The sequence below is a fragment of the Gorilla gorilla genome, chromosome 9 (genome assembly GCF_029281585.2).
Source record: "Gorilla gorilla gorilla isolate KB3781 chromosome 9, NHGRI_mGorGor1-v2.1_pri, whole genome shotgun sequence".
Lineage (NCBI taxonomy): Eukaryota > Metazoa > Chordata > Mammalia > Primates > Hominidae > Gorilla > Gorilla gorilla.
The window spans coordinates 21157227-21170913 of NC_073233.2; the positions used below are offsets into that span (position 1 = coordinate 21157227).

Sequence of the window (13687 nt, forward strand, 5' to 3'; positions counted from 1 at the left end):
AATATACATGTACCGCCAACTATGCATTCCGTATGCATGGTAGCTACCCACCAACTTAAGGTAAATGTATAAAAAAGAATTAATCACAATTTTTGAAAACTAAAAAATTAAAATATTTTATATCAGTGTATATTTGCAATATTAAAGGTATCTCTGTTTAGCTCAATGTTGAGTAAATAGGCTGCTTGTTGTAGGTTCATTGTATATCGTCATATTCTTTTCTCATCTCTATTTCTCTTAACTTGGAAAAATCCAACCAAAATTATAATTTATGAGGACAGTCAGCGGGGGTTTTTTGGCTGTTGGTTCTGAATACTCAGGTTAAACATGGACTCCAGAATTAAGAGATTGCTCACTGAAGACTCTTTGAAGGCTGAGTCACTTGCTAAGTTGATGGACATTATCATACTTGAAAGTTTAAGAAATAGAGGCTTTTGCATTTTATTGAAAAAAGCACTTTTTGCTCTTTATATTTTATATTACTTTTAAATATTTTATTTGCTCAGTTTTTCCAAAGCACACTGAAAAGATGTATACTCTGTATCCAAAAATTGAGTGCATTTACATTTATGGTATTTCTTTAACATTGAACTCAGCATAATGTATTTTAACCACCAGCCCCTTTCTGTGAAAACAAACAAACAAACAAACAAAAGAAACAGGGTATATAGATTTGCAGTTAGTGTAGTACTCATTGCTTAGCAAGGCTTTTTCTTGATGTGCAGACAACTGATTTTTTCTCTTAGGACTGATTTTATCACGTATTTCCCAGTCTATATCATAGTTTACAAAATAAATATTAAGTAGGAAAAAATCATGTTTTGTAGTATGAATTTTTCAGAGGTAAACACAAAAACTTGTCTGCTATTCTTCCTCAAGTGTATTACACATACACCAAGAGCTGATTTGGCTTTGCACTTCAGTGCATTTATCAAGCAGTAAAGTAAAATATCTGGTTTTTCTTTCAGCATAATATTTATCGTTTGTGTGGCTGAGAGTTTTATAAATCTCTCAGCAATAGTCTATCTTTTTTGTATGCTTTTGCTAGGAGGAGCACAGAATCTAAATGGTGCCTGTGTAGTTTTTGTCTCTCTTAGGAACAAAAATCTTCAGTTTCATATATGAAAGCATTTTGTGCTTGTTCTAGAAAGATTCTGTTCATTTCCTAAAGAGGTTTTTATGTTTTGTTTGAAAACTTTCCATAGCTTCGTGTCATTATTTGATAAAGTTTCAAAGTAGACAACATCCAGAAAAATATAGGGTAAATGAATTACCAGTCAGAAAGAAATCCAGCTTTTAGATAGTTGCTATTGTATGTGCTAGTAAAATTTTTGTTTTTATCTCTTTGTGTGGTATTATCACATGCACAGATTTATATTGTTTGCATTAGAGTCCTATTCTTGATTTAGGTTCAACATTTATTCCGAGCTATTTATGTTACCTTATTTTTATCAATACCTTAGGCTTTAAAAACCAATTTTGAGCCATTTATTTATTGATTGGGGAGTATAATGCAACACAATGAAAATAATGCAAATTTAAAAGATATAAATAATATTCAAATGATGTGAAAATACTTCAGGTAAGATGATTTGTTCTCTTTTAGAATAATGCGGGTCTTAGAGAACCTTTTCAGCTTTTAAGAATATAATTTTTTAAGATAATGAGATTTCTGCAGAAATCAAAATTAACCTTATAGTTCACAATTATGAAATATATGCAAACTAAGTTGTTTCCTTTTTCCCTCTAAATATTCTGGGACAATGAGGAACAACTAGTGATTGACAGATCATAATTTGATAAATAATGGCTAATATTCTATTATGATTTCCTAGTTTAAAATTTTATGTTTTTAAAAATATATATATATTTTTTTCGTGTATACATGTATGTAATCTGATATTACGGAGACACTTAGCAGTATTTTCATTAAGTATTTGTTCTTTGCATATTTCTCACTTTATTCTGTCATTAGTTCTCCCACTGTTCAGGATCATTCCTATCAAGTACAAGCATGCTTTAGAACCTACCATGTTAAAAAAAAAAGTATTATTCCCACATTTTTTTCTAATGATTGCTTCATTTCATTCTTGCCTTTACAGCACAGTTTTTCAAAAGAGTTTTCTCTAGTCACTTTGTCTACTTCCTTACCTTCCTAAATTCATCTTAACTTTTACTAAAGCTGAACAAATATTTATGAAATATGCGTAAAGTACAGAGACTAAAGAAACAGACACCATCGACGCACCATTACTGGTGTTTTTGAACATTACCGTTAACATTGAAGTTCCCTGTATGTCACTCGTGGATCTGGCTCGCTTCTTTTTCTTTTAGAGATAATCACCATCCTGAATTTCTTTACAGTTTACCATAAGTATTTCTAATAAGCATATCACAATGTGTATTTCATTTTAAATGAGTGAAGGTATACTGTATGTATCTGTCTGTGACTTGTTTTTCTTGTTCAACATTATGTTTCTGAGATCCATCCATATACTATGTAGCTGTATGTACTTCATTCATTTTCACTCCTATACTCCATTGTATGAATACATCAAAATTTTTCTATTTTATTATTGATGAACATTTGGGTTGTATCTAGTTTTTTGCTACCCTAAGCTGCACAGCTATGTGCATTCTTCCTGTCTCCTTCTGTCAAACTGTAGCAAAGGACCAAGCTTTTGGGTTTTTCCCTGATCTGTTGTGGATTGATGCTTTTGTAAAATACACTAAAAATGTCTCACCATTGTCAAATTGCTATAAAAATATATAAACCTTTACTCTGAATTTCTGTATTTATCTTATTATGGACCACACTTTGAATACTGCTCTAAGATGTGTACCTAGCTGTGGAATTCCTGGGTCATTCATCTTCTATTACTTATGGAGAAAATTGTTTTCTCAAAATCACTGATGTGCTACTTGCTCAAATTACGCAGAGGGCAGTCTGCTAGCTCTTTGTGGCTTTCTGTGTATCTGCTTTCAATTCCCAGTATGAAGGGGATTTCACAGTAAGACCTGCTGCTTTAGGGTAACATAGTTTTCATCCTAGAGAAAGTGACTGCAAATAAGATTGGGCTTTGCTTAAGAATTGATTCAAAGCCAATCTAGCAAGCACAAGTGAGAGAAAACTATGATAATGGGATAAAGGGCCAGGAAGAGTGAATTTATTGAGGGAGATGGTCTGTAATATTGTAATACTACAATATTGTAATGTACAATATTGAGGGAGATGGTCTGCAATATTGTAATACTATAATATTGAAATATTGTAATACAAAATGCTACAGTAGAGAGATCTAAAGAGAGCAAGCAGAGGAAAAAGAAGCATTGTACATAGTAAGATTTTTAGAGACCTTTAAGAGTCCAGTTAAAATAGGGCATACATTCCTTCTCATATTAGCAGCCTTCCTTCTGCATAGGCAGCCTTTAATTGTCTAAATGCATTAGAGAACTTTCACAAAATATAAGCTAAGATGAGATTGCTCTTATAAGCAAGCAGCAGGACTACTTTTTATCAGTGTTTCTCCACCGTATTTTCATTACAACTCCGAATCCAGGGATATATATATATATGTATATATATTTATATTGTATACATATATGTATATATATTTATATTGTATATACATATGTAAAATATATGTACATATATAAAATATTATATATACATATATTATATATATATGTTTCCGTAATCATCTCCCCCATCATGTAATTTTCATACCAAAGATGTACAGTATATCTGTTTGTATACTGTAGCCTTTGGAGGGCTACGAACCATTTTAATTTTCAAGATTTTTTTTTTTTTTGCCCCAAGAACCAGCTACCACTTGCTTGGAAGTGATAGCACCACTGTTGAGAGTATATCACATGAGTACAAACATGGCTCTTGGCATTAGAGTACAAATATTTAAAAAGGTAATGTTTATTTAATCATGTAGGTCAATGAAGTGGGGAAGGCAGACTACTCAATGTTAAGAAACCATCCTAATGAAAAGTATACTTGAGTTAGCCAGAAATCAACTTCTACTTAGAGTTGTGAGTCAGGGAAATAAGGTATACAAGTATTTGTCTCTGTTTGATGGTATTATTGTGGGAGAAGTGTAGAAATATGGATCAGATGATAGTACAGTTAGACAAGTTTGCAGACCAAGAATGCAAATTAGTTCATTGATGCCTATCTCATAGGTGATTTTTAGTGATGTATCGTATGGCTCTGTTTTCACTCCTGTCTATTCTAGACATCTATTCGTGAACTTAAGAAAACATCAGATTTATAGATGTTATGATATTAGGAGGAGTGGAGAATAGGGTAGTTGACATTCTCAATCTCCAAAGAAGCTGACAGGCTAAAATAAGGGCAGAAGTAAAGTATTGCAGTTGGGTCTAAAAAGCCATATTTATAAGAATAGCATGGAGGAAAATGGATCATAACAATATCATGTATAAAAGAAACTTAGGGATTTTAGGTTATGTTAATCTTGAGCATTTTAGGAAGCTATTAACATCTTAATTTGCAATAATTAGTGTCTCTTGAATCTAGATTATATGCTGATTAAATCACAACCTGAAATAATTATATCAGGACCACATTTAGGACCATATAGAATACTGCTTAAATTTAATTAGTCTGTTATATATATGGTATACTGTGCATGTAGTTATATCAGAGCCATTTTGTGGGCACTGGTTCACAAGTCTTCTGAGTGATTGTACTGTGTCTGAATTTTCTTTGGGAAGAAATAGATTTTTCCTCAGTGGTAAGAAAGAAATTACGTTCTGCAAGGATATTGATGAGGGGATGGTGATAATGATAATTGACAGTTTTTTGAGTGATTAAGCATCGGTGTATTATGTAAAATATGAGTCAGCAAACTGTAGTCCACTGACCAAATCCTGCCAGCAGACTGTTTTTGTATCACCTTTGAGCTAATAATTTTTTTTGCATTTTAAAGGGTTATAAAACAAAAACAAAAAGCAAAGAATATGCCATAGAGACCTTATGTAGCCAGCAAAGCACCAAATAAGATCTTTTGCAACCAGAAAACTTAAGCCTGAAGGACAAAAAAAACACAAATAGTTCAATATATAGAAATTATGAGTTTATATTACAGATTAACTGGGCTCATATTCAATACAGGTTCAAAGCTATGTACAAAATGGCTATTAGAATGAATTATTTAAGCAAAAGAAGACCTATTTAACTCAGTAAATGTCAAAGAAATTTAGGATTGATGATAGGTAGCAGTTGTAGCTTCCTAAATTAAAGTTAATTTTGTCTCCTTGGGCATAGTGACTACTATATTGGGTTGGGAAGCAGCCAAAAAGCTTGTTAGGAAGAAGGGCAGGAAAAAAACTAGTCTGGGACTAAAGTTACCATTGATAAGCTAGGCTATCAAGGAGACAGACAGGAAAACAATCACTAATTATGTGCATATCAAAAGGGGTATGTGCTGCTTTTGATAAATCTATTCCTTTATACTTAATCTAACCCCAAGGACAACAAGCTTTTCAAAATGTTTTTGACAGAAGTACCTTATTGGTAGGAAAATAGCATCACCCATCACCCATGATGAGCCTTTGGAGATGGTGGGTAGGCAGAGAATATCTGATGATATGTAATTTTTCTTTTATTTTTTGTGACTTAATGTGATTATGGATTTATATTTTCCTTTTTGTGGTAATATTTGAAGGTTAATATGGCTTGTTTTAGTTACTTTATTGTGATAATTCTTTATTCTTTTGATTTCTCAATTATAGACTATATTAATGAAATATTCTGTCGAGATAATTTTTATTCTCACCATTCCAATATCTCTTCCAGATTTTGAGCTATATTAGATAATTATAATTGAAAATGCTGAATTTTGTCTTTACATATACTTGTTTATTTTTGGTTTGTAACCAAGTGAATTTTTTTTTCTAGATGATTCTTTGGGATTGGGACTTAAAACAATGGTATAAGCCTCATTATCAAGTAAGTATAATTAATATCTGTGATGAATATCTAAATAATATCTGTGATCACTAAATAATATCTGTGATGAAACTTTTGACACTTAAAGTTACACTCACAATATTTCTGTGCCATAAGATTTTCTTTAACTAAACTAATAAGTTAACTAGAACCTTCATTGAGGTAGATTTTTAAAATATATTTTAATTATAAGGGAAAAAGAAAATGATAAAAAACAAAATTTATATAAATTGTTATGAAAAATATTGCTAATATAATCTGGGCTCAGAATCAACTAATATTTCTATATTAAGGATAAGATTTTTTTCTTTTCTGATGTGGACCACTGTTCTATAAAGGGGAAAAAATAGATCGAAGGCCGTATCTGAGACAAAGCAAAGCTATTGGCAACATATTTTATTAGGGAAGTAAAGATATCCAACTTTCATTTCTTGGTAAACTTTTTATCAAATTATAACATAGATGCAGAAAAGTGTACAGCTCAATTTTCAGAAGTTAAACATCCCGTGTAACTGGTACTGATATGAAGAAATAGAATGTTTCCAGTATCTCAGAAGCCTCACTTATGCCCAATTCCAGTTATTACCTATATCCCCAAAGATAAATCCTATCCGACTTCTAATAACTAGTTTTGCTAATTTTTGAACTTTATATATACACAAATGGAATAATATGTGTACTTTTTTAGGATTAATTTTTTGAACACCTAAGTAATATATGTTTATATCAGATAAAATGAAAATAGAAGTATTTAATATAAGGAGAAAAAAGGAAAATCACTCATAAAACATCAAGCAATAACTGTGTTAACTTTTGATGTCTATCTTTATTGATCTTTCCCATTATGCTAAATTTACTTAATAATTCTAATAGCTTATTTGAAGATTCTTTGAGTCTTGAAGTACACAATAATGTTATCTATGAATAAAGACAGATTTATTTATTTATTTCCAAACCTATGCCTTTTATTTCTTTTTCTCATGTTATTGTACTTTCTAGGACCTTCAACGCAGTGTTGAATGGAAGTGGTATGAGTAGGCAGCCTTGTTTTTCTTCATGAACTCAGGGAAAAAATGTTCAACATATCACCACTAATGTTTTTTGTGGATACCCTTTAGCAGATTAAGGAAGTTTTATTCTAATTCTAGTTTACTAAGGACTTTTTTTCTCTTAAGTGATGAGTGGGTATATAATTTTATCAGATGCTTTTTCTGCATCTATTCAAATGATTCGAGATTTTTTTTCTAATTATTCTACTAATGTGGTGAATTACATTGTTTAATTATGTTTGTTAAACCATCCCTGTATTCCCAGAATAAAGTAAATTTGATCAAGATGTATTTTGTTTAAATCTTTATCACTAGATTCTATTTGTTAATGTTTTGTTTAGAAATTTTGAATTTGTGTTTATGAGAGAGTGTTGGCCTATAAATTCTTACTTTTCATAATGTTCTTGGCATTATATTGGTATCACGGTTACCAAGAACCTTGATATCAAGATAAAATAAGGTGAGATATTTACCCTTTCTATTATCTTGAAAAGTTTGGGTAAGATTAAAAATTGGTATGATTTCCTCCTTTAATGTTTGGAAGAATGCTCTGGTGAAGCTATCTCACCTTGAAGAATTATTTTGTGGTCAAATTTTAAGTTATGGATTCAATTTCTTTAATAGTTTTAGTATCATTTAGATTTTCCATCTTTTCTTCTAACAATTGAGTTACTTGTGTTTTTCTAGGAATTCCTTTTTTTGTTGTTGTTCCTTCTGGCATTTGTGAGACTGCTGAAAGCCCTATTTTAATTTCAAAATAGAAATATTTTTGAGGATTTCTACTTGGTTTATCTCTCTCTTAGCCACTGTTTATAAATTGGCAAATGCCTTTAGAGAAAAGCAGGTCTGAATTTAAGCTCACTACTTTGTTTTTCTCATCACTTTGGGATCTTGTTTGGCACCCCCTGTCTTCATAGCTCTGAACTCCAATTTCGGTCTCCCAGCCCCTTGGGACTATAGATCTCTACTCTGTTTTCTGGCCTCTTTTGTGCTTCTCATCCTCTCTGCTCTGTGCCAGTTATGAATCAGCAGAAAATTCCTAGAGGGAAAAGAGTAGCACAGAATGTTGGATTTCTTTTAATCTTTTCTCTTAATTCTGGGTTCTTGGCCTTTTATGCCCTGGCTGTTTGGTTGTGTTTTGATGCCTTGAAATGTATGCTATTTATATTTTATTTCAGCTTTTCTAGTTGTTCTAGACAGAAGAGTTGGTCTGATACAAACCAGTCCCTCTTAGCTGGAAAATTAGGCAAGCCTCTTAAGACACTCTGAACCTATTCCCTCACCTACAAATTGAGAATAATACCAGTTCCCTCAAAGGGCTAATTAATATGTGCCTGGTACTTAATACAAATGTGAGCCAATATTATATAAATTTCAATAATAATAAATACTAATCTGATCTTGAAGTATAAGACAGGAATGAGCATTTTTTTCTTTAAAAGGCCAGAGAGTAAGTATTTTAGCATTTGCTGGAAACATATGACCATTGCTACCTTTTGCCGTCCCCAATGCTTCTCCTCATTCTCTCCTTTTTCCTCTTCTCCCTCCCACTCCTCTTCTTTTTCAATAACCATTTAAAACATAAAAACTATTCTTAACTTTCTGTTCAACAATCAAGATTTTGCCAAATATAAGTGAATGGAAAATAGGAATTTAAGTTCAGCTTTTAAAATTGTGGCAAATAATTTGAATATTCAATTTGATCTGCCATAAGTTATCATGTCACTCTCTTGCTCATTTCTCTCGTTTCACCCAGAGTAAAAGTCTTTGTCATGTACATAAAAGAACTTACACAACATGGTTCCCTCCCTTACTCTCTTGTACTTCTCTGTCTTTGTCTTCTACTACTTTCTCCTTCATTTACTCTGTTCCAGCTGCACTGGCCTCCTTGTTATTCCCCAGACAAGTCAGACAGGCTTCTGACTCAGGTCTTTGCACTTGCTAGTCTCTCTGCCTGGGATGCTTATTTCCCACACTTTGTCATGTCTTTACATAAGCATTTCCTTCTTAGTGAGGCATACCCCAACTATCCTCTCTAAAATTGCATTGCATTCTATCACATCTTTTTCCCTTAACTTACTTTATTTTCTCTTTTTAGCAGCTTGTTCAAAATCTATTATATACGACCCTTTATTACTCATATTACTTAGCTTGGAATCCAGTGTTCTCAAAAATTTAGTCCCAACATGTCTTTCCAACCTGTTTTTCATTGCTTTCTTATATAATCTGTACTTCAACAATTTCATATTCTCTGTATATCATCATTTTACCACTTTTATACTTTTATTTATGCTGTGTCCATTTTGTGCAGTACACTTCCCCAATACATTTTTGTTTTGTTTTATTGTAAACAAATATAAATATAATCCTACCAAATTTTTAGGGCCCAGCTCAAATGCTACCCCTTCCATAAAATTTCTGTTACCATCCAAATGGAAGGTTTCTATATCTCTTTTGAACTCTAATGCCATTTTGTCTGTATATATATATTTTTTCTTTTTTTGAGACGAAGTTTCTCTCTTGTTGCCCAGGCTGGAGTGCAGTGGCATGATCTCGGCTCACCGCAACCTCCAGCTCCCTGGTTCAAGCGATTCTCCTGCCTCAGCCTCCCGAGTGGCTGGGATTACAGGCATGTGCCACCACACCCGGCTAATTTTGTATTTTTAGTAGAGATGGGATTTCTCCATGTTGGTCAGGCTGGTCTTGAACTCCCGACCTCAGGTGATCTGCCCACCTCGGCCTCCCAAAGTGCTGGGATTACAGGGGTGAGAGACCACGCCTGGCCATTTTGTCTGTATTTTTATCTCTTCACTTTTTGTTAATAATAGCAGTACTATCTTTGCCTTTAGTTATATATACTATACTTTGTATGCTCTGCATGTGTTACCATATGTAACTCTCTCTTTTCCTCCTTGCTAAGTACAGTTATTAACTCTGGAAATAATGTAAGAGGCAATCAAATGAGAACTACAAAAAATAGAAAGAGGAAGGCAGACTGGCTAGGGACCCTAGTACAGGAAAAACAACACAGTGACAGAGTCTCTTATGACCCACACCCAACAGCAAACCTGGTCTAGGCCCCCACTCTCAACCTAGCAACATAAGGTGACACAGGTAGGCTTATTCTTTCCCCAGATTAAACAAGAGCCCTGCCAACAACACTAGGCAAGTCTGGTGGCTCTAGCAAGGGGGAATTGATTTGGAACCACTGGCAATCAGTGACCAGGGAGAAGCATTCTCCTTCCCTCCTGGGCATGAGACTCCCCTTCCCCACTGACAGACACTGGGTGGCCAGTGTGCCTGGCAAGGGGGATATCCTCACAAATGCCTAACCCAGAAAGTGATCTTTGTTCCTGTCGCCTGGAGACTCCTTTCTCTCCCCTAAAGGTACCAGATGACCCAACCTGAGGAAGCTCTCTTTCCCCCTACTCTAAGGCACCAGTGTGGACTAGTGGGAACCCAACGGGCACCAAAAAAAAAAAAAAAATCAGACACCCCTAAATGATTGTGAATGCTTTGAAAATTGTCATCCAAACCACAGCCCACAAAAGTAGGCCAGGACCTGTGTGATAAACCTAAATGGGGATATGCCTTCTAATGGCAAAGATTTCTGTAGGACCCAGAGTCTTGTAAGTTATAGTGAAAATATTGGGGATAAAATAAAAAATCACCCATCATACCAAAACCAAGAAAATCACAACTTGAATAAGAAAAAGGAATGACAACACTAAGATGAATCAGATTTGGAATTATCTGGCAAGGATTTTTAAAGCAAACATCATAAAAATGCTCTAACAAATAATTACAAAGTATCTTGAAACAAATGTAAAAAGAAAGAAAATATTAGCAAAAGAAATATAGATTATAAAGAAGAAACAAATGGAAAGTATAGAGCTGAAAAATACAATAATCGAAATTTAAAATTACTGGATGGGATGAATAACAGTGGAGATGACAGTAGGATAGAATCTGTGAGCTTAAGCATAGATCAATAGAATTTAGCCAATTTTACAACATAGAGGAAACAGAAACAAAATCAGCAAGCCTTAGGGACCTATTGGGCAGTAACAAAGAACCAACATTTGTATTGCTCGTGTTTGAGAAGGAGAAAGAGGGTGGCATCGAAAGAGTATCTGAAGAAGTAATGGCTGAAAACTTCCCAGATTTAGCCAAAAACTTAATCCTACAGATTCAAGAAGGTTTCTGAACCCCAAATAGTATCAACCCCCTCAAAATCTACTCTAAGACATGTCATAATTAAACTTGTGAAAGCTAAAGACAAAGAAAATATCTTAAAAAGCATCCAGAGAGAAACAACACATAACCTATAGGGGAACACCAATTCAAGTAATAGCAGATTTCTCATTTAAAACCATGAAGGCCAGAAGGAAGTGGCAGAACACTTTTGAAGAGGTGGAAGAAAATGGCTGTAAAGTCTATATCCAGCAAAAGTATTCTTTAAGAATGAAGGGGAGGAGGTTCCAAGATGGCCGAATAGGAACAGCTCCAGTCTACAGCTCCCAGCATGAGCGATGCAGAACATGGGTGATTTCTGCATTTCCAAATGAGGTACTGGGTTCATCTCTCTGGGGCTTGTCAGACATGGATGCAGGACAGTAGGTGCAACCCATGGACTGTGAGCCAAAACAGGGTGAGGCATCACCTCACCTGGGAAGCGCAAGGGGTCGGGGAATTCTTTTTCCTAGCCAAGGGAAGCCATGACAGACGGCACCTGGAAAATCGGGCCACTCCCACCCTAATACTGCGCTTTTCCAGTGGTCTTAGCAAACGGCACACCAGGAGATTATGTCCTGTGCCTGGCTCGGAGGGTTCCACGCCCACGGAACCTCGCTCATTGCTAGCACAGCAGTCTAAGATGGAACTGCAAGGCAGCAGCGAGGCTGGGGGAGGGGTGCCCACCATTGCTGAGGCTTGAGTAGGTAAACAAAGCAGCCCTGAAGCTCAAACTGGGTGGAGCCCACCACAGCTCAAGGAGTCCTGCCGGCCTCTGTAGACTCCACCTCTGGGGGCAGGGCATAGCTGAACGAAAGGCAGTAAAAACTTCTGCAGACTTAAATGTCCCTGTCTGACAGCTTTGAAAAGAGGAGTGGTTCTCCCAGCACGGAGTTTGAGATCTAAGAATGGACAGACTGCCTCCTCAAGTGGGTCCCTGACCCCCGAGTAGCCTAACTGGGAGGCACCTCCCAGTAGGGGCTGACTGACGCCTCATACGGCCGGGTGCCCCTCTGAGACGAAGCTTCCAGAGGAACAATCAGGAAGCAACATTTGCCCTTCTGCAATATTTGCAGTTCTGCAGTCTGCACTAGTGATATCCAGGCAAAGAGTGTCTGGAGTGGACCTCCAGCAAACTCCAACAGACCTGCACCTGAGGTTCCTGACTGTTAGAAGGAAAACTAAAAACAGAAAGGACATTCATACCAGAACCCCATCTGTACGTCACCATCATCAAAGACCAAAGGTAGATAAAACCACAAAGATGGGGAGAAACCAGCGCAGAAAAGCTGAAAATTCTAAAAATCAGAGTGCCTCTTCTCATCCAAAGGAACACAGCTCCTCGCCAGCAATGGAACAAAGCTGGACGGAGAATGACTTTGACGAGTTGAGAGAAGAAGGCTTCAGATGATTGGTAATAACAAACTTCTGTGAGCTGAAGGAGAATGTTCGAACCCATCGCAAAGAAGCCAAAAACCTTGAAAAAAGATTAGATGAATGGCTAACTAAAATAAACAGCGTAGAGAAGACTTTAAATGACCTGTTGGAGCTGAACACCATGGCATGAGAACTGCGTGACACATGCACAAGCTTCAGTAGCCGATTCGATCAAGTAGAAGAAAGGGTGTCAGTGATTGAAGATCAGATGAATGAAATGAAGCGAGAAGAGAAGTTTAGAGAAAAAAGAAAGAAATGAGCAAAGCCTCCAAGAAATATGGGACTATGTGAAAAGACCAAATCTACGTCTGATGGGTGTACCTGAAAGTGACGGGGAGAATGGAACCAAGTTGGAAAACACTCTGCAGGGTATTATCCAGGAGAACTTCCCCAACCTAGCAAGGAAGGCCAACATTCAAATTCAGGAAATACAGAGAACACCACAAAGATACTCCTCGAGAAGAGCAACTCCAAAACACATAATTGTCAGATTCACCAAAGTTGAAATAAAGGAAAAAATGTTAAGGGCAGCCAGAGAGAAAGGTCGGGTTACCCACAAAGGGAAGCCCATCAGACTAACAGCGGATCTCTCGGCAGAAACTCTACAAGCCAGGAGGGAGTGGGGTCCAATATTCAATACTCTTCAACAAAAGAATTTTCAACCCACAATTTCATATCCATCCCAACTAAGCTTCATAAGTGAAGGAGAAATAAAATCCTTTACAGACAAGCAAATGCTGAGAGATTTTGTCACCACCAGGCCTGCCTTACAAGAGCTCCTGAAGGAAGCACTAAACATGGAAAGGAACAACTGCTACCAGCCACTGCAAAAACATGCCAAATTGTAAAGACCATTGATGCTAGGAAGAAACTGCATCAAGTAACAAGCAAAATAACCAGCTAACATCATAATGACAGGATCAAATTCACACATAACAATATTAACCTTAAATGTAAATGTGTTAAATGCTCCAACTAAAAGACACAG

The 13687-nt window shown here is 35.6% G+C and overlaps 1 protein-coding gene across 2 annotated transcripts in view; it reads left to right on the forward strand.

Annotated features, from left to right (window-relative positions):
- The window catches only part of PDE3B (phosphodiesterase 3B), a 220183-nt gene that overhangs the window by 113876 nt on the left and 92620 nt on the right, over positions 1-13687 (forward strand). Inside the window, exons 2-3 of one of the 2 annotated variants that reach the window (XM_055355866.2) lie at positions 5930-5980; positions 9561-9794. In XM_055355866.2, the coding sequence (XP_055211841.2) occupies positions 5930-5980; positions 9561-9794 (285 nt within the window). The remainder of the gene's footprint in view (positions 1-5929; positions 5981-9560; positions 9795-13687) is intronic. The other variant, XM_004050742.5, reaches the window with a different exon arrangement.